Source organism: Oryctolagus cuniculus, chromosome 13 (assembly GCF_964237555.1).
Source record: "Oryctolagus cuniculus chromosome 13, mOryCun1.1, whole genome shotgun sequence".
NCBI lineage: Eukaryota > Metazoa > Chordata > Mammalia > Lagomorpha > Leporidae > Oryctolagus > Oryctolagus cuniculus.
Window position 1 is genome coordinate 52660432 of NC_091444.1, and position 22421 is coordinate 52682852.

General features: G+C 41.2%; 1 protein-coding gene across 4 annotated transcripts in view; it reads right to left on the minus strand.

Annotated features, from left to right (window-relative positions):
- The window catches only part of PCNX2 (pecanex 2), a 324094-nt gene that overhangs the window by 214361 nt on the left and 87312 nt on the right, over positions 1-22421 (minus strand). For all 4 annotated transcript variants that reach the window (XM_008268254.3, XM_051821460.2, XM_051821462.2 and 1 more), the window contains exons 11-13: positions 18507-18660; positions 18377-18409; positions 7575-7746 (exon numbers count right to left, since the gene is read on the minus strand). In XM_008268254.3, coding sequence (XP_008266476.2) covers positions 7575-7746; positions 18377-18409; positions 18507-18660 — 359 coding nt within the window. The remainder of the gene's footprint in view (positions 1-7574; positions 7747-18376; positions 18410-18506; positions 18661-22421) is intronic.

A 22421-nucleotide genomic window follows, 5' to 3' on the forward strand; every position in this document is an offset into this window, starting at 1 on the left:
TTCAGCAAAGCATGAGTAAAGAGGTATTCTCTATAAGAAGTACATTAGCCAATGAAACCAAAACTAATGAAGTGAAAAGAACTGGGTTACAATGAATAATGACATGAGGAATATAAAATGACAAGTAACACCAGAGGTCAGCACTGAAGATGTTCCAGCAGTGGGTACAGCACTGTAACTTAATGAAACCAACCAGGAAGAATAGCCGTGAACAAGGAGATGCTAGCAGCTCTAGATCTTCTCCAGAGCATAGTAGAGGAGGAAAGCCCTGGTCTTTAAAAGTCCTAGAGGTGGAAACTGTCCTAGAAATGGATGCCATTATTTTTTTCTAAGAGGAAAAAATAAAAGGCCCCTGTGGTTCTTCACAATTTTCCCTTTGAGCAAACATTTTTTGTTAGCATACCACTGAGTAAGTCTGTTATTTTCTCTTTCCAGTTCCTTACTCTGGATTTCCCTAATATTGATCATATATGCAGAAACTTCTGGTTCAATTCCATTTTTAAAGTAAAACTCATAAACAAAAGTGTTGCAGTTTAAGGCTCTTTATTTTTTTTTTTTTTTTATTTTTTTGACAGGCAGAGTGGACAGTGAGAGAGAGACAGAGAGAAAGGTCTTCCTTTGCCGTTGGTTCACCCTCCAATGGCCGCCGCGGCCAGCGCGCTGCGGCCGGTGCACCGCACTGATCTGATGGCAGGAGCCAGGAACCAGGTGCTTTTCCTGGTCTCCCATGGGGTGCAGGGCCCAAGCACCTGGGCCATCCTCCACTGCACTCCCTGGCCACAGCAGAGAGCTGGCCTGGAAGAGGGGCAACCGGGACAGAATCCGGCGCCCCAACCGGGACTAGAAACCGGTGTGCCGGCGCCGCTAGGCGGAGGATTAGCCTAGTGAGCCGCGGCGCCGGCCTCTTTATTTTGTTAAATGTGAGTAATATGAATTGCTGTGGAGTCAATGTGAACATGTGTATTGGGTGTCTTCAACAGATCACATCTGTGCATGATGAACTAATTGCCCTCATCTGGATTAATGAGACCAGAAAACAAACCCCAATACAAGACATGGATATGTGAGGTCTGAGTGTTCAAGGAAGAACAGGAACCAGCCAGCAACTTGCTATAAAACCTCTACTTATCTCCAAGGGTTACATGATTGAAGGTTGCATATAGAAGGCATGGATATATAGTCCTATAGACTAAAATGAGACAGACAACTCTGGGATCTGAAAGGATCACAGAGGCCATTTGGGAAAGTAGCCGTCCAGGGTATGGACTCTGGCTACAAATGATGGCACTCATCTCGCCTGAACCTTTCGAAGTCATGGATCTCCTTGCTTCCCTAGGCAACCCATTCTATCTACCTAATGCAAATGATGGTATACATTTTCCCAAACTGAGCTATAATCCACTCAAGTGTTTATTCTCCAGGTCGGGCATCCTCCATGCCATGACCAGTCTCCAGGCCTAGTGTTGCTGCTGTGGCTACCTATACTTCCCAGGGTATACATTAGCTTGATTACTGTTCTGTTTGACATATGGTGCTAAGAATATTGGCTTTCTCATTCATGGGATAATTTCAAATCCAGTCTCATTCATAAGTTTTTGCTGAAGTTACTCAAATGAAAGTAATAAAAATTCTAGCCTAGAGGCCAGCAATTTCTGACCGAGCACAGGAAATGAATGTTGACTAAGAAGGACTTTCACCTTATTCCTCAAAATAAAAATAATTTCTCCTTATAATGAAAAGAACATGCAGCGTGATATTCTGAATAAATATAAGAAATCATAAAAGAAAAAGAACTTATATAAGGATATTATCCTCAGTGTTACTATATTAACCTGTATCTCTTATCTCCTTAATTCAGTGTAATTTCTCCTCCTTCTGTTGTTCCACTAGCTGACATTGTTTTCCTGCCTTTGAGATGTTCCTCTCCTTGTATCATAGGGAGAGGTCTTTAAAAAGGTTGGTGAAAATGCATATTATATTATGTATGGACTTAAAAAATGGTTTTGGCTCGGCTGGCGCCATGGCTCAATGGACTAATCCTCCGCCTTGCGGCGCTGGCACACAGGGTTCTAGTCCCGGTCGGGGCGCCGGATTCTGTCCCGGTTGCCCCTCTTCCAGGCCAGCTCTCTGCTATGACCCGGGAGTGCAGTGGAGGATGGCCCAAGTCCTTGGGCCCTGTACCCGCATGGGAGACCAGGAGAAGCACCTAGCTCCAGGCTTCGGATAAGAGCAGTGCACCAGTCACAGCACGCCAGCCACAGCGGCCATTAGGGGTGAACCAACGGAAAAGGAAGACCTTTCTCTCTGTCTCTCTCTCTCACTGTCAACTCTGCCTGTCAAAAAGCAAACAAAATAGTTTTGGACCAAAAATTATTCTTTTAATTCTATTTTTCCATGAACTTTTTGAAGCACTCTGTTTATAGGAGTTGCTCCATCTTTCCACCTACACAATGTTCACTCAATCCATCTCCTAGCACTGCCTTGGACATTCAACCCCCCTGCATAAGAAGGCAGAAAGAGGCAGGCTCTACTCCCCACAAGCAGCAGATTCCACACTGTTCTCACTCCTTTCCCATTCTAGTTCCTCAGCCGCTGTCTCCTCCTCTGGAAATTGACAGTGCTGAGATGAACCCAGGAACAGCATCATGAGTAACAGAAATATCAGCAACAGGGCACCACTGGAAGGAAAACTTCATGTTCTCTGGCACTGTCAGAGGAGGACCAAGTCTACCCAACACAATGGGAGGAAACACAGTTTACCTTTGGCCACAAGATGGTAAACAATATCACATGTACTTAGTTCTTGCTTCTCGTCCTTTTTCTGAAATGCTCCTTGTTATAGGTTGAATTGTATGCAACCCCTCCCAAAAATGTTGAAGTCCCAATCCCTGGAAACTGTAAGCATAATCTGATTTGGAAACAAGGTCTAATAGGACTGGTCTAATAAAAACAAGGAGGAAATTTGGATTCAGAGACAGACATACATGGAGTGAAGATGTGTAAAGACACAAGACAAAGATGCACCTAGAAGCCAAGGAGATGTGCCCTTCCACAGGGCCTTCAGAGACAGCATAGTTCTGCGAACCTTAATCTTCAACTTTCAGCCTCTAGAGTTATGAGACAATAAATTTCTGTTGACTAAAACACCCAGTTAGTGGTACTTTGTTAGAGAGGCCTGAGGAAACTAATATACGCCCTTTTCCTCCTAATAACTTTCATTTCCTCTGCATTTTCTTCTTCTTGCTATTCCTGCAGAGCAACAATGGCCATAGCTATATATTACTTAGATCCCTTGATGACTGAAGGGACAGAGGGTGAGGAAGCTCCACTAAGGAGAAATGACTTTGAATTGCCCTCCTTTTTCCTCATAAAGTTGGCAAATAATAGAAGCATCCATTTCCTTCCTCTCCCATTTGTTCTACATTTGTTTCACTATCTCTTCCTATTCTGTGCAAATTATTATGTTAAACACATTCATTCCATAGGGCCTGCTATTGTTCTATTTTTCTATTTATATTTACCCCAGAAGTCATTAGGTGGGCTTGCTGGATTATTTATGGCCATTTTTACTTGTCATTGTGGACAAGCAGACAAAAACACAGATTAAGGAGAAGCTTTAATGAAGGAAAGAGAATTCCAATGAAAAAGATCCAATAGGACACTGCCCTTCCTCTCTCCACAATGTGCATAGCCAGTAGCTCATTCTAAAGCAAGGGTTACTGCTTAATGCAAAATCTTGGACTCTTACTAAGTACATTAAAGTTGTACTTTCTGAACCTCAAAATCATGTCACATTCTAATGTGTTTTTTTTTGTTTTTTTGTTTGTTTGTTTGTTTGTTTTGACAGGCAGAGTGGACAGTGAGAGAGAGAGAGACAGAGAGAAAGGTCTTCCTTTGCCGTTGGTTCACCCTCCAATGGCCGCCGCGGCCGGTGTGCTGCGGCCAGTGCACCGCGCTGATCTGAAGGCAGGAGCCAGGTACTTATCCTGGTCTCCCATGGGGTGTAGGGCCCAAGCACTTGGGCCATCCTTCACTGCACTCCCTGGCCACAGCAGAGAGCTGGCCTGGAAGAGGGGCAACCAGGACAGAATCCGGCGCCCCAACCGGGACTAGAACCCAGTGTGCTGGCGCCGCAAGGCGGAGGATTAGCCTAGTGAGCCGCGGCACCGGCCCTAATGTCATTTTAAGTTTGCCCTATCAAGAGAACTAGAACCACTCAACAGCGCTGGCTTTTTGGGAGTAGCAAATTAAGGAAAAATAGGTATGAAGGAAATGCCCATACACAGAAAAGCAATTTGTAAATGGAATATGTCATGCATTTCTTCCCCCAAATCTCTTTCTACAGATCATCTGCAAAAGTTGCTTATTAAGCCCCTACTTATTCTTAAAGCTGAGTTGAACAAGCCCAAATTGACTTTAGCTTTCCCTGATTTTTAAATAAAAAATGTTCCAAAAGTTTATTTGTCCATTAATTTCTTTAGTATTTAAAGCATACTTTTATGTTCATTAGTTCATACACTTGAATACACATTTATTCAGCGCCTGTATATACCAGATACTAGCCTGGGGCTGAGGAAACAGTTGTGAGAGAGCAGACAGAGTCTCCACCTTGCCAGGACTGAACAGATGAGTTAGTAATGGAGAGAGACCTTAATCAAACATAAATGTAAGCAGACTTCTACAAAACATATTAAGTGCTATGAAAAGTTTTAGAGGATAGAACATGGGACCAAACTTTGGAAAATGGGTCATAATTCACCAGCAAAGTTAAGCACATGGCAGAGCTCCAGATCAGGCCACGTGTGACCTGTCACACGTGGAAGTCTGGCAACACTAACTCAAACTTGAAATGTGGGAAAAGATGGCTGTGAAGTACACCAGAAGGAATATGGGGTGCAGAGGAGAAGAAAATATTTTGATATAAGGGGCTGGCGCTGTGGCATAGTGGGCTAAGCCCCCACTTGTGGTGCCAGCTTGTCATATGGGTACAGCTCCTCTTTCAACCCAGCTCTCTGCTAAGACCTGGGAAAGCAAGAGGATGGCCCAACTGCTTGGGCCCCTTCACTCATGTAGGAGACTGGAAGAAGCTCCTGGCTTCTGGCTCCGGATAGGCCCAGCTCCACCCATTGCAGCCATTTAGGGAGTGAATCAGCAGATAGAAGACCTTTCTCTCTGTCTCTCCCTATTTCTGTCTGTAACTCTACCTCTCAAATAAATAAATCTTAAAAAATATTTTGACATAAACAACTGTTTCCTGGACATCTTCCAAAACCCTTTTATGTCCTCCCTGCCTCAATTTCCCAGATCCTTGTGTTTCCTTCGGCTACAGACTCCAGCACTACTGTCTGTTAAAAGAAGATGACAGGAAAAGCATTGTCCAAGAGTGCAATAACAGAGAGCCTGTCTGCTCAGACTCTGCCTTCAATGTGGCTGATCTAAGGAGGCAGATGGGAAGCTAAGTAATAATGAAAAGGTAAAAACGACTGAAAGCCTTTCTTGGTGTATGTGTGTGTGTGTTCCAACTGACAGAATTTCAAATAATATAAAAAGTAAAGTGAAAAATGTCGGGAAGGGTAGAATATATTCTTGGGCAGGAGGGCACTGGTGAGAAGTCTCTTCAGGGGATCCACTCCTGTTTTATTTGTCCAACATGTTTCTATTTCCTAATTGAATGCAGAGGTCTCTGAAAAATGGTGCTGAGCCCTTTGGCATTAAGAAGCTATGCAGCTCCCCACAGGATGTAATAAGAAAAGTGTTCAGGATGCATATGAAGGTTGGCCTGTGGGGGAAGTTGGTGTGGGAAGAAGTGAATAGTTTGCTACCAATACAGCAGGAAAAGGAATAGGGAGAAGGGGATTGGGAAGGAAGTCAGAGGGTAGAGTGCCGACCAGAGTTTTCATCTACAAGGAACACAGAGAAAACTTACACCTTATCTGGATGTTTTCCCCAGTTCCACTGGAGAGATTCAGGAGGTGTCATGGGGGCTGGGAAAAGGATCATGTCAGACATAAGGCTTTGGCAGTCTCCTCTTGGGTAAGGTGTCTGGCTAGAAAGAAGGACATCTAGAGATGGTGCCTTTGATAGCTGCCCTTTATCAGCTCAATTGGTCAATGCTTATGTAGCCACCCACAGTCGGCAGGTATGTAAACCCCATAAATTCATTGTAGGACAAATGCCCTAAACAGCACTCTGGCCTCAGAATCAGCCCTTAAGGCATTCGGATATGGCTAAAAAACCAAGGGCCTTCAAAGCATGGAAAGCCAAGACACTGTGGCAAAAAATGACCTACTTGAAAGATCTCTGTGAGTGAGATCCCAGTGGAAAGAAGAGGACATCAAAGAAGGAGGTACCTTTCTCTGAAGGGAGGAGAGAACTTCCACTTTGATTATGGCCCTATCTAAATAATGCCAGAGTTTGTGGACTCAAGGGACTTCCACAGCCTTGGCAGCTCATGACAAGAGTCTTGGGTAATCACTGACATCATAAATAAGAGTGTCAATTGTTAAATCAATAACAGGAGTCACTGTGTACTTGCTCTCCATGTAGGACCTCTGCCCTTAATGAGCTGTACTATGAGAATTAATGGTAAAACTAATCTTCAAACAGTACTCTGTGTGTCTGTGTGGGTGCAAACTGTTGAAATCTCTACTTAGCACAGAGTTGATCTTTTGTATATAAAGATAATTAAAAATGAATCTTAATGAAGAATGGGATGGGAGAGGGAGTAGGAAGTGGGATGGTTTAGGGGTGGAAGGGCGGATATGGGGGAAGAACCATTATAATCCAAAAGTTATATCTATGAAATTTATATTTATTAAATAAAAGCTTTCTATTGAAAAAAAGAATTCTCAGGGCATCCTCAAACATCACGAGCCACAAGTCAATATAGTGGCATCAGACTTTTTGCATAATAATGACAACCATAACTCATGTCATCTTTCTGTATGTTGAAATAAAACCAGTCTTTCAAAATACACAATAACTTCTAAGGTAGGAAAGATTTTTATACACATATTACTGTTGAATTTTTTTCAAGGTTACACATTTAGTCAAATGGCAGAGCTGGATTCAAACAGCCAGCAGTCTGGGTCCAGAGTCAGGGCACTAAACCACTACCATAGGCAGGTGGCTTATGTAAATGAACAATTTTACATCAAAAACTGCCTAGACCTAACAGCAACCAAAGTGTACCAGTGGAAGCCTGGGTGACCACAATATCCAGGACTGCGCTTAGACTGACAAGTGTACCCACCTATGCATTATCAGAGCCCCTATATCATGTGGATAGAGCTATGGTGGCCACTCTGATGGCATGACCATTCTCAGCAGGCACGATTCTTCAAATACTACAGTGCTGCAACTTCTTGGTCAGGGCTATCAAAATCCTTTCAGATAATTCTATTGTTGGAAGCTTTGGGCTCCCAGTCTTCCCATGGATGTGCAAGCCAAGAAGGAAAAGTATATCTCCTTTTTCAACAATCACAAAGGAGGTTTCCAGGTATCGATCCAGAACAAAAAGGATAGATTTATCCTTTCTCACCTATATTTTCCCCACAAACCCAAAATTAACTTACCTATTAAGTAGTCCCTGGCTGACTGCAGGGACGCTGGAGAGAAGAGCTTCAGGCCATACACAACATAGCTGGGAGGGTGCCTGGCTTTGGCCCCTGTATCAAGAAGCAAAATAAGGCCACACAGCACACAAAAATAGATTGGTCTGCTATAGGTTATGATTTGGTTGTGTCCCTAGAAAACAAACACAATATCTGAATGGTACTTTTTACTTTGGTTAAATGGCAAAAGCCTCAGAGTCAATCATTTATGCCACATTATCCAGCTTATATAGCATAACACATTCCCTTCCTTCCCCTATCTTAATTCATACTTCCAAAATACTGGGAAAATAAAAAGGTCTGATATTTATTCTTGAAATCAGAATGAGAATATCAAAAAGAATGTTATGCCTCTCAATCACAACAAGATTTACCTAAAAATGTAATTACCATCCTGGGAGAAAATCTGTATCTAATTTAATGCTTTTCTAAAAGTGAAACTTCCATTCATCTTGTTCCTTTCAAGTGTGAAACTAATTTAAACCATTATTTGCTCTACACGGTCTAACTGGGGCTACAGTATTAATAAGAAATAAAGTTATAATTTTGTGGGTTTCAATTTCTTAATGTCTTAGAAAGCAAGACAATACAGGTGCAAAGGTATACTCAAAGAGACTGCATAAAATGTTTAGTGTAGCACAACGGAATAATCCACTTTTTCAACTTGCTATTTATATTATTTATACAGCACTTTCCTCTGAGGAAAACCAAATACTTTGCAGCCTTCATTTTAGCTCTCAAAATATTATTATGAGAAGTAGAAACAGTTTTTATTCTTTTCCTTGAATGACAGGGAAAATATATAACTTCAACTTTGCAGGCCAAAAGCCAACAAATAATTTACATCTCACAATTCAATGCAAAATATTCAGAAAATTCATAAGATTCAGCACAATTTATACGATTCAGAAAAACAACCAAAATGAATTAGGGGGAGAGTATTCTTTGCAATTCATGAACTACCTTGAGTGTAAAATATAAAGTGTATGATTTCAGATGTGAATTTTTAAATTAATTCCTGTAACACGCTATATTTAGAAATGTAATTTAAATTGCCACTTCTTTTATAACAGCAATAATTCTATTCTGGAATCATCTTTTCAAGAGGAAGAAAAATACAGACTATCTATGGAAGGACAGTGCCACATCCAGACTCAGTTTGGAAAAATATTTGCCCTCTGGGGCTGGCATTGCATTTTTTTGCAGATGGTTAAGCTGCTGCCTGTGATGCCAGCATTCCATATGAGGGCCTGTTCAAGACCCAGCTACTCTTCTTCTGATCCAGTCCCCTGCTGATATACCTGGGAAAGCAGTGGAAGATGGCCCAAGTACTTGGGCCCCTGCCACCCACATGGGAGATCTAGATGAAGTTCCAAGCTCCTGGCTTTGGCCTGACCCAGCCCAGGGTCATTGCAGCCATTTAGAGGGTCAGCCAATAGAGGAAGATCTCTCCCTCTGTCTCTTCCTCTTTCTCTTTGTAACTCTGCCTTTCAAATAAACAAATCATTTTTAAATAAAAAAGAAGAAAGAAAGAAAAATATTTACAACTACTGTTATATGGAATTCCTTCAGAATCCAACTAGGCTATAGGTTAATGGATATGGGAATATTTCTTTGAGCTAAAAAAAAAAAAAAAAAATTGAGGCCGGCGCTGCGGCTCAATAGGCTAATCCTCCACCTTGTGGTGCCGGCACACTGGGTTCTAGTCCCGGTCGGGGCGCCAGATTCTGTCCCGGTTGCCCCTCTCCCAGGCCAGCTCTCTGCTGTGGGCTGGGAGTGCAGTGGAGGATGGCCCAAGTCCTTGGGCCCTGCACCCCATGGGAGGCCAGGAGAAGCACCTGGCTCCTGCCTTCGGATCAGCGTGGTGCACTGGCTGCAGCACATCAGCTGCGGCGGCCATTGGAGGGTGAACCAACAGCAAAGGAAGACCTTTCTCTCTGTCTCTCTCTCTCACTGTCCACTCTGCCTGTTAAAAAAAAAAAAATTTGAAACTCAAGTCCAAGATAAATTTAAATGTACTATTCAAGTGAATATCAAAGGTATACAGTACATATGCATATGGGGCAGTTCCTCAAACTGACATGGTTTAGTAAATACAATTAAATAGCTATCTTCCACTTGTCCTTGTTCTTCCTCCTATTAAAAGTTCAAAATTTATTATCTAGGAATTCAACGTGTTTGGCTTTGAGCAAGTTTGGGACATCATTTCAGATTTTCCAAGTCATACAATTTTAGGAATTGGAATACTTTCTTTGTACTTCTAATTTATGAAACAAAACTTAAGGCAACCTTACAAAAGCGCTGCCATCATCCTCACATTCATCCTTACCTATTCTTCCAATCCTGTTTTGGGTCTGCAAAACATTCCAAACACATTGCTAACATGCTTCATAATTCACTTTTATTTGCCTTGACTCCTAAGAACATCTACTAATATAATGCCCCTGCTCTTCAGTTTCTACTTGCACATGAGAATCAATCATCAAAACCCCCAGGGATGATTTTCAAATTTTCCAATAGAAAAATTCCACTCACTCCACTAGGTGAAGTAGAATCATGATCTCTTAAAATGCACTTGACTAAGTCATTCTCCATCTGTTTTTTAACTTTAAAACACACTGTGGCTTGCAGAATGCAGGCAGCAGAAGAATAAGATGAGAAAACCTAGCAAAAACTCTAAGTAGCCCACCTGCTGAGAGCAGCAGTGCATGTAGCTAAGGAATGAGGCCATTCTAATTATTCTCCTAGGGAGATAGTGGGATGGTCAATGCTCTACACATTTTATCGTTGTTGAGGGAAAAAAAAAGTTTGTATTATAAGGAAGATGGGTATCAGAGAATCTCAGAGTGCCCAGGGATTAGAGTGCAGCTGGGCCTCAAAGGGGACTGACCCAAGGGCTGTGCATTGGCAGGCCAGGTTGCCTCCCCTCCATCTCTGCTTTACCACATGTGCCAGCTCCAGGTACCATCCCACATAGTAGAAGTAAGCCACCTCACACTCAGCAGGTCTGCACATGTTGCCATCTCAGCCACATTCACAGGTCCAGCTCCTTTTGAGGAATTATGTAAAACAACAACACAGCTCACATGGATCTGGCCATTCCAGTGACCCAAGCACTTGCTGCTTATTTACATGAAGTGTATCCTCAGAACACCTTGAGATGCACAAAGTATGATTCGCATTTTTGATAAGAGTAAGTGGAGGCCTGAGGATGATGAAATTGCCTGAGGCCTCACACAGAAAACAGTGATACAGCAAGGATTTGGGCTCCAGCTTCCTGGCCACCTGACCCTGCCGCTACCTTGCTCGATGTCTCCTCACAACAGCTGGAGCAGTGCATGCATTTGGCACTGGATTCTTCCAGACCCATCTAATTTAACTAATGTTCATGCATAACATTATTCTGCTAGCACAGAATGTAAATGCTTCTCATGTGAAGCAACTATACAGAGTAAGGAAAATTTTCATATCAGGTTCCAGGTGTCAGCTCTTCCTACAAGGACTATGGGTGGAGAAAAGGGTTCCTTACTCACAGGTATAGGGAAACCAAGCATGCTCTACCCAACCCACCACCCCTGGCCTCTATTTTTGGACTGTGATGTTATGTTCACCTACATTGAACTCTCATCACTGCCATAAGAAGGGCTTGCTGTTTTTATAGCTTCTTATGATGATGCAGGCTTACTTAAATATCACTTCTTGGTGGCTGTTGATTTCTCTTTAGTCTTAGCAGTTCACCTTTAGAGTCATCCTGAGAGTTTCCAAGAATGTACTTTGCTTCCTCTTATATGCAAAACAAAAGGAGGAAAGCTACAGCGGGTACCCTCTACTCTACAAAATGCTGAACCCCGCTGTGACCCTAGACAGCAGGTATTCTATTGACTTATTCTTTGTGCATATCAGAGAATCCACATTATTTTAGTGTGGGTTGGGCAGATGCAGCTGCCCAGCCAAGAGGTGATGAAACGGACAGATTCCTCAGCTGTGGTCCAGAGTGCTGCCATTCGGCTTCCTCCCAGTTCACACATTTTCCCACATCATCAGCATTTCCCTCTAAGGCAGTGAAACACCATCAAAAAGAGTGGTGACCTAAATTTGCTCCATTTAATTGTAGAAATTTAGAATGTGTGAATTACAAGAAGACAATTTGAATGGATACTGCTTTAAATTGTACTCTTTTGAACAAAGTGAATACACAATTAATATAATTTGACTTTTAATCAAGACCCACTAAAACTAAGTTGACCTCATTTCTAGAGGCTTAAAAAATTACTTCTTATATTTTGTTACTCCATGTAATGATTCAAAGTCATTCCTCTGATAAACACTACCTTATCCTGGTGATCAAGGTCAGTGTCAACAGTGATAAGTCATACTGATAGCACTGATAGTATGTAATGTGATCTACCACACATTTTATCTCTGTGGTTTTCCTCCTGAAAATCCATTACCCTTATCTAATTATCAGATAAACACCAAACAAATCCCAACTGAGGGACAGTCTACAAAGTGCCTGACCAGTTCTCTTCAAAACTGTCAAGGTCATTAGAAACTATTATTATACCGCAAGTATAATATTGTGAAATATGGATTTGGTCTTTATCCCTGCTTCCTGGCATAGAACTATTAAAATCTTTGGAATCTCCCAAGTGATAGTGTCTTTTTGTATGTAATGAGTTGAGTGACAGCTGGCAGCCCCCAGGTAGTTGGTTAGGATGGGAACTGGTGACCAGAAGGACCAAGGCTGGATTAGCGGGTTGGGACATTCAGTCCTACTCCCCTAACTTCTGTGGAGGGGAAGAGATTGGCCAGTGATTTAACCAATTATGATTATGTGATGAGCCTACCATAAAAACCTAAAAGGTCTGGATTCAGGGAGCTTTCAAACACTTAAACATATGGAGGGTTCTGCAGGGTGGGGTGCTCAGAGACAGCATGGAAGTTATGCACCTCTTCTATATACCTTTTGCCTTATACATCTCATCATAGGTATCTTTTATAATAAGAAGGTAAACATGTTTCCCTGAATTGTTTGAGCCACACAAACAAATTAATCAAACCCAAGGAGAGGGTTCTGGAAACTTCAACTTTCAGCAGGCTATACAGAAGCACAGATAAAATAACTTGGGGGCTTACAACTGGCCCTTGAGGGGATGCAGTCTTGGGGACTGAGTCCTCAAACTGTGGGATCTCCAGACTGAAAGGGTAAGAATCGGAGGACACCCAGTTGGTGACTCCTTACTTTGTATGTGAGAAAAACAACCCATCTGGTGTCAGATGTCATCTGTGTTGTCAAAGTACAATAGGAGAAACTGACTCTGAGTCTGTTTTTCTTATTCAGTCAGTCTCTCCTTTCAGTATCCACCTTAATCCCCATTTTGCTAAGTGCTCTCAGATCTGTTTTCTTTTAGAATCAGACTAGATTTTTTCAGGCCTAGGGAGCATCTAAGGAATTTTCATAGCCAAGAGGAGTCCAAGAGATAGCATAGCAAAATGTCATTTGGTGTCCTTGATGAGAAACTCAAACAGGAAAAGGACATTAAGTGAAATCAGACTAAAAAATGGACTTCAGTTACTAATAATACATCAATATTGGTTCATTCATTGTGACAAATACAGCATAATGTGACTCATAGGATACAGAGTATATACGGCCCTGGGCTATCTTCCCCATTGTTCTGTAAATCTAAAACTTATAAAATATGTGTGTTTTTTTTTTTTTTTAACAAGAATCATCCTCAATGATCTATATGTAAACTGAAATGGATACTAAAGTCTTCACTGAATAGTGGCAACAGTTAATAGAATGAACACATAACAAAGGATAGCCCTTGTTCATTGGAGTTTGTGGTATAATTAAGGAAACAAGAGAAATATGTGGAGTGAACATTTACAGGGAAAGACAATTACAGAGGACTTAGTAAACTCAGTAAATTCTAGGACCTCCACTGGCTATTTACATAAATTGTCCAATACATTCTTTACCAAATCCAACTGCAGTTGCTATTGTTATCCATATTTTGCACATGTAAACAAATGTTAACATTTGCTAAATGCTTCCCCAGGGCCAGGTTCTGTGCTAGTTAGGGATAGACCTCATGCAGACATTTAAACTGCTAAAGTATTATGGTAATGGTTAATGGATAATGCTTGATGGATTAGGGTGGAGACTTGATCCAATTATGGTGTCTAAGGTGGGGCCTTTGTGGAGTGATTGCATTGGATTAGCACACTGGGGCATAGCCCATGATCAAATCATGACAGCATTATAAGGAGAAATCACACAGTTGGTAGAGGAGGAGCTTGCTCCTGTGCCTTTCTCTGCTTCTCGGTTTGCTGTGTGATCATTCCTCTCTTACCCTCCAGCATCACCAGATGCTCAAATCAGGGGGGCTGTCTGACCTTGTATTGTGAACCCTGAAAACTGTAAGGTGAAATAAACCTTTTTCCTTCCTAAGTTTCTCCTCTTAGGTATTTTAAAATAACAAAAAGCTGACTAATACATTGCTAACCCCTTGAGGTATCTTATTTTGTTTAATCCCCTTTACAGTTCTGTTGTATTACTTCCTCTTTTGCAGCTGAAAAACCTAAGATTCAGAGAAATAACTTTCATAAGACCACACATCATATATGGTAAGGTTGAATTCAAATCTGAAATCGCTTTGCTTCCCATTACCCCAGTGTTTCTCAACGTGGGATCTGATGGCCCCACTGTAATCATCAAGGGAGCAGGGTATGTAGATCCCCAGGTTCTGCCCTAGCTGCCTCAAATCAGAATCCCCAGAGGTTAGGCAATCAGCCTCTAATTCTGGCTTGTTCAGGTTGTCCCCACACACAACACTCCAGTTGTTTGCTGCCTCCAAGGTAGTCTACTGAATTTTGCTTTTGGGTTATCACTAACTGACAGAATTGTATGTAAAACTATAAACAAGTTATTGTAATTGTCCATACTATACAGCCAGCTTCTGACCCTCAGATTGTTTCCAGTATCCCCACTAACTCCCATCTCTCTAAGCTCTCCCAGGTCCAGGGCCTATATTATACCATAGCTCTTAACATGTAATTTTTAATTCTGCATTTAAAATTGCAATACAAGGCATGTTATGCAAAAATTTTATTTTCATTTTGGTATCTTCTGGTTTTAACGATCTGTTCAAAATTTGCCACCTTTACCCCTGAAGGCAAGCAAGAAGAGCCAATCAATAACTTTAAGGGCAAGGAGCAGGCTGAGGTTTTTAATAACCACCTCCCCACAGGTACACAAAGTCTTGGGGCTTTAAAAGCAGTTTGACTTTTGAGACAGCACCTTATGAATGAAAATCAGCCAAGGCTAGAGACAGCAGTAGGCTGCTACCCCAAATCTTGGTTCACTCTCTTGTCATTTTCTTTCTGAAGTCTTCTCATCTACAAATTGGAGATAATAAATCTACTTTCTAAATACTTGCATAAGTTCAGTCAGATTGTAAGAGAAAAATATTTTATGGCTACCCTATTTTCACTCTTCTTGAGAACTATTAGGGAGAAGCAACTCAAATCAGGATCTAATCGGCTTAGAAATCCATGCTAGTGAGTTAATCACTAAGTGTCTGAGTGTGTCCTTCCCATGACAGTAAGATGAGTCATTTCTTACTGTCTTCCTCTGGCATGCTTGCTCAAATAAAAGAAGAGCAGTTTGGTCTAGTCCTCCATGAGCTAGACAATATAACTCCAACTCAGAACAGTGGCTCAGGAGTCACAGTAACAGGCATGACAAGGCCACACGGATTGTGCAGCTGTGCCTGCCACGGCCCCTTTCCTAGTATGTTCCACATTGTTTCTAAAATACATGCAGGAAAGGAATGCTTAATAGTATATCCCACCCCTCACTGAGTCACTCCTCTGAGAGAGGAGTTTACTGCAGCAATCTCAGGTGAGCGTGTACAAAAACCTTAAGAGCTGCACATCTCTCACATCACCTAACCCAGATTTCCAATGATAATCACAACAACACATCTTAATACCCTAATTATGCTGCTTCTACTGATCCTGACAGTCAGACAGGAGGATAAAAGAAGATGTATTATATGTAAACCAATTATGGGGAACAGAGGAATTTAACAAGATAGCAGCGAATGCCATGTGATCATCCAATTATAAGCTTTCCTTAATTACTATGAGTTAAACATGAGGTATGACAGATTTAAAATCAGTTCTAAATCCTAGATATTAATTTTTTTGGAAAGCACAATACAGGGAAGATCAAGCTTTCTTTTGTCAGAAGGGCTTTCAGTGGCTCCCAGGAGCTTGTCATATTAGGGAGAGAAGACTGCTGTCAGTGAACTTGGTGTAAAGGCATGATCAGGGTGCATCACAGAAAGGGCCTGTCCCACAGCAGTGTAGGCCACGGCAGACCAGGGAAAGGGGCCGCAGGGTCACAGGAAGCCACGCATGCCTCAGAGCTCAGACGAGAATGCCAGAGCACCAACAGATCCAGAGCAGGAAGCCCAGGGTCTCTGTTGTGAGGTAGCTCAAAGTTACAGGGATAAAAAGCAATGCGAAACTTGAAAATGGAGTAAGAAGCGAGCATTTTTCTGTAGAAATGAAGAATAAGATTTCATCTCACATCTGTTAAAATGACTTTCATCAAAAAGACAAAAGATTACAATTGTCGGTAAGGACGTGAAGGAAAGGGAACACTCTCGCACTTCTGGTGGGGATACAAACTGTAGAACCACTGTGAAAAACAATATGGAGGTTTCTCAGAAAAAACTAAATAGAATGTGTGATCCAGCAATCCCACTTCTGGGTACACATCCAAAGGAAATGAAAACAATTTCTCAAAGAGATACTGATACTCCTCTGTTCATTGCACTATTATTCCCAAAAGTCAAGATATGGTCATAACAGTCAAGATATGGTCATATTTGGACTGTTCAATCTAAGTATTCATTAATAGATGAATGGATAAAGAAAAAAAGCTATGTATGTGAGGGTACATCAAAATATTTCTGTAAATTGGAATTAAAAATTTTTGAAACCCAAGCATAGGTTTTTCATAAATATGCATTTTCCATCAGTGTTTTGAAAACCAGTTGTATTCATGAATTCACATGAATTGTTTTACACCAAAATAAATTTGCCTTTCAATTTAACTTTGCCTAAAGGTTTTGAAGTCCCCATATGTGTATAGACACAGATAGGGGAAATTATTTAGCCTTGAAATAAGGACACCCTTGGAGCCGGCACTGTGGCGCAATAGGTTAACGCCCTGGCCTGAAGTGCCAGTATCCCATATGGGCGCCGGTTCTAGTCCCGGCTGCTCCTCTTTTGATCTAGCTCTCTGCTATGGCCTGGGAAAGCAGTAGAGGATGGACCAAGTGCTTGGAGCCCCTGTGCCCATGTGGGAGACTTGGAAGAAGCTCCTGGCTCCTGGCTTCGGATTGGCACAGCTCCGGCCGTTGTGGCCAACTGGGGAGTAAACCATCAGACGGAAGACTCTCTCTCTCTCTCTGCCTCTCCTCTCTCTGTGTAACTCTTTCAAATAAATAAACAAATCTTTAAAAAAAAAAAAAAAGAAAAAAGAATATCCTGAAATTTTCATCAACATGGATGAACCTGAAGAATTCTATGCTACATAAAACAAATCAGATGCAGAAAGACAAATATCTGATCTAATGGTGACTATGAAGTCACCATAGGAGTAAATGGTGGTTACCAATGGGCTAGGGGTGCAGGTGGTATGGGGAAAAATTACTAAAATTATATAAGATTCAATTAGATAGAAGTAATGCATCCTGGATTCCTATTCCATAGCATGGCAATTACAGTGAATAATTTTACTGTATACCTTAAAATTGCTAAAAGGTTCTGTGTTAAATGTTCTCACCACAAAGAAAAAATGAGATGACAGATATGTTCATCAGCTTGATTATTCCACAACATAAATATATAAAATTATCACATTATACCCCAAAATATATACATTTTAAAAAATACAATAATTCATGCCTGTAATAACTGACATTACCATTAATAATAGCTTTTTAACTGAGCAATCCCTATGTGCCAGGCACAGTTCTAGCACAATATAATTCCCATAGGCCTTTCATTAGTCTCATATTCACATTAGGGAAACTGAGGTATGGAAAAGACCAGTATCTTTTCTTTTTTTTTTTTGACAGGCAGAGTTAGACAGTGAGAGAGAGAGACAGAGAGAAAGGTCTTCCTTCAGTTGGTTCACCCCCCAAATGACCTGGTGGCCATTTGGTCTCCCATGCGGGTGCAGGGCCCAAGGACCTGGGCCATCCTCCGCTGCCCTCCCGGGGCCACAGCAGAGAGCTGGACTGGAAGAGGAGCAACCAGGACAGAATCCGGCACCCCAACCAGGACTAGAACCTGGAGTGCCGGCGCCGCAGGCGGAGGATTAGCCAAGTGAGCCTCGGTATCTTGCTCAGGGTCAAACATTCAAGTGGAGGCATCAGAAAACAAAGGTAAGCTGGTTAAAGAATCTCAGTCTTCCCAATCAGGCCGCTGGGTCTTTCCTGACATGGATCCAGTGTGACAGCAAAGACTCTCCATACTGTTTACACCCCATTCTCGTACATTCTCCCACTACTGCCCATACCTTGCACACCAGAACTTCACCACCATACTCTGATTACTATTTATAAATTCAAAATGTAGATATAGATGGAGATTTTGCCTTGTGAATAGATGTTGGCCTTTTTTCCCTGTCTTCAATACAAACAAATAAGATAAGCTACTTGCCTGCATTTGAAACTTACGTGGATCGGTGAGGCAGGATCAGGCTGAACACTCTAAAAGACAAATCAGAAGTGTCTGTGTCATCATCTCATGAGTCAAGGCTACATTAGTAAGAGCACTTGTTAGTGAGAAGAATAGATGTTATCTTGCCTTTAACAGGGAGTACTGGCAGCTGGCCATGACGAGGCAGAAGAGGAGCACCCACATATCTTTGCAATAGCCTTGGTTCAAGGTCAGAAATCCAAGAAGGGAAACCAGGACAATGAGTAAAATTGCTAGCACGTTCTCCTTGACATCTTCAGTTCTGTGTAAAATACATAGGTTAAAAAAAAAGGGATATTTTCCACTGCTAAACAGAGAATACCTGCAGTGACAGCAGAGAAATGAACTTCAGCAAGCCTAAGTATTTGGTTATAGAATTTTAAAGATATCTTTCTTTCCTTGTTTCTTTGCTATATAAACAAACTCTGTATTTTTAACCCTAGATTTATGCTACTGAAATAAATAAGTAGAATTCTATTGGATCTCTTTGACCACTAACGAGTAGTTTGCTGCCCCCTTCCAGAAGCACAAAGAACACCAGAAAGAGAATTGAGAGGGAGCTGCAACCTCCCAACAGGCCAGGAGGCCAGGCAGAGATGATCATGTTGAGACATCCCCTTGTGTGGGGCAGAGAGGTGGGTTGATCCAGAGGTGGGTGCACAAACGAATAGGTTAAGTGAGTTTCAGGGTATTGATATTTAGTAGAAAGTTTCCAAAGAAGGACAAGATGCAAGGTAGAACTATGAGACAGTGTCGCTGAAATGGATTAAAGGAGGATGGTGTGGACTAAGTCAAGAAACAAAGGGTCTAGCATATTAGATTGGTCATTCACAAGAATTCTGAGTGTATTTCCTACCCAACCAATTTTTGCTAAAAGACATATTGGTCTTCACCAGTAAATTATAACATTTTTTAGACAGTAATTGGCTACTTCATGCCTGGCATGCAAGCAGTTGTGAGTATTTAATTCATGGACTTTATGTTTTAGAGACACTTTAGATTCACAGCAGAACCGAAGGGAAAGCAGAGTCCCCACAGACACACGCACAGCCTCCTTGACCTGTAGAATCTATACCAGAGATACACTGTTTATAATTGATGAAGCTACACTGAGAGTTCATTCTCACCCAAGTTTGTGTTACCATAGGTTCACTCCTGGTGTGGTACATTCATGGATCTTGACAAGTTTACCACAGCATATATGCAACAGAATGGTATCACAGAGCAGTTTCACTAACCTAAATATTCTCTGTGCTCCACCTTTTCATGCCTCCCTTCCCCTAACTCCTAGCAACCACTGATTTTTGTATTGTCTCCATAGTTTGGCCTTTTCCAGAATGCTGTATAGTTGGAATCAAACAGTAAGTAACCATTACAGATTGGCTTCTTTCACTGAGTAATATACATTTAAGTTTCCTCCAAGTCTTAAAATTAAAAAGTTTACTCATTAGGTAAGCAGTGCCATGATTAAGGCTGCACTTTAGACGGACAGCTATTTCCTTGTGTCCCAGGTAACATTTCATTGTATGGCTGAACTGTAGTTAATTTACCCACTTACCCATTGAAGGACATCTTGGTTCCTTCCAGTTCTGGTAGTTATGACTAAATCTGCATAAACATTCATGTGCAGGTTTTTGAACAGACATAGGTTTTCAACAGATTTAGAAAACTGTCAAGGAACACAACTGCTAGATTATGTGTGCTAAGAGTAAGTTTAGTTTTGTAAGAAACTGTAGAATTTTTTTCCAGAGTAGCTGTATCATATTGAATTCCCATCTGCAAAGAATATGTACTCCTGTTGCTCCATATCATTACCAGCATTTGGTGTTGTCAATGTTTTTGGATTTTCATTACTCTAGTATGTGTATAGTGGCATTCCATTGTTTCAATCTGCAACTCCCTAATGACACATGATGTGGAACATCTCTCCACACACTTATTTATCTTTTGTGCATCTTCTTCGTTGTGGTGCCTATTCAAACCCTAAACCCATTTTGGGGTTGCTCATTTTCTTGCTGCTGAGTTTAAATATTTACTATGTATTTTGAATAATGGTCCTTTGTCACAGGTGTCTTTTGTAAATATTTTCTTCTAGTCTGTGGAACATTTCTAATAGGTGAGCAAATAAACAATCTAGGTATCTATCATCCAATGAATGGATAAAGAAAATGTGGTATATATATACAAAATTCAGTATCATTCTGCTGTAAAAAAGAATGAAAATTCTAGCATTTGCAGCAAAATGGACACAACTGGAGGACATCATGTTGAATGAAATAAGCTGGACCCAGAAAGACAAATACCACATGTTCTCCTTTATATGTGAGAGCTAAAATTTTTAAAAAACAAACATAACAAAAAAGAAAGGTCTGTGTGTTATCAGTATTACTGCAAATATAGTACCGTAAAACTTTGTTTAAAAATTTGTCAAACCAATGGTTAAGAATATTATACTACTACAGTTTTAATGACCTGTGATTCTTTAATATTCACTATATAAGAGTGAAATGGTGGGGGGGGAGCCTGATGCTGTGGCACAGCGAGTAAAGCTGCTGCCTGCTGCACTGGCATCCCATATGAGCACAGGTTCAAGTCCTGGCTGCACTTCTTCAGATCCAGCTCCCTGCTAAGGCACCTAGGAGGACAATGGGAAATGGTACAATCCCCTGAGCACCTGCACCCATCTGGGAGACCCAGAAGAAGCTCCTGGCTTCTGGCTTCAGCCTGGCAGAGTCCCAGCTGTTGTGACCATTTGGGGAGTGAATCAACAGATGGAAGATCTCTCTGTCTCTGTCTCTGACTCTCTCTGTAAATTTGTCATTCAAATAAATAAGTAAATCTTTAAAAAAAAGTGCAATGGTCATTTTTCCATTCAATTATTGTTATAGTTGTTGTCTATATTCCCATTAAACTAGGGTCTTTTTGCTTTTTACTTGCTAAACTTCTTATTCAGTTAAGTATTAAGCCTTTTTACTATAGTGTAAAATACATTATCACAAAAACTAAACAAAAAAGAAAAGGAGAAGGAATTAGGGTGTGAGGAAGAGCAGGGAGGAAAGAAGAATGGGAATATCATATGTTCTTAGAATTATATCTACAAATCACATTGAATCTATTAAAAACTAATTAAAATAAAAAAGACAAAAAAAACTTGTAAAAGAAAAAAACAGGTGAGCAAATAAGTGAACAACAACAACAAGAAAAACCCAGATTAATTCTAATGCTGAGGGGCCAGCAACATGGCACAGAGAGTAAAGCTGCTGCCTACAGTGGGGCATCCCATAGGGGTGCCAGTTCAAGTCCCAGCCACTCCACTTCTGATCCAGCTCTCTGCTATGGTTTGGGAAAGCAGTAGAAGATGGCCCCAAGTACCTGCATGGGAGACCCAGAAGAAACTCCTGGCTCCTTGCTTCGGATCAGCGCAGTTCCGGCCATTGCGGCCATCTGGGGACTGAACCAGCAGATGGGAAGAACTTTCTGTCTGCCTCTGCTTCTGCATCTCTGTAACTCTGCCTTTCAAATAAATAAATAAATCTTAAAAAAAAAAAAAAAAAAACTAATGCTGACACTTGATGCTAAGAGAGTAATAACTAAGTACAAAACTCTTGAGGAAACACGTAAGTGCAGGTATCATTTGAGAGGGACATTTTATATATAATTGAAGAGAAAGAACTATGAATATGGATATAAATTTCAGAGATTTGAAGAAATAGGAAAATAAATGACTAGAAAAAAAAAAACAACAAAAAAAACTAAAAAACAAGCCAAGCTGGAATTGCTAAGAATATGGCCATGGGCTTTCCACAGATTGGAAAGCAGAGAAAACAGTCAAGAGATGGAATGTAGGGACCAGTGCTGTGGCGTAGCAGGTATGCCGGCATCCCATATGGACGTCAGTTCAAGTCCAGGCTGCTCCTCTTCTGATCCAGCTCTCTGCTATGGCCTGGGAAAGCAGTAGAAGATGGCCTAAGTCCTTGGGCCCCTGCATCTGTGTGGGAGACCCAAAGGAAGCATCTGGCTCCT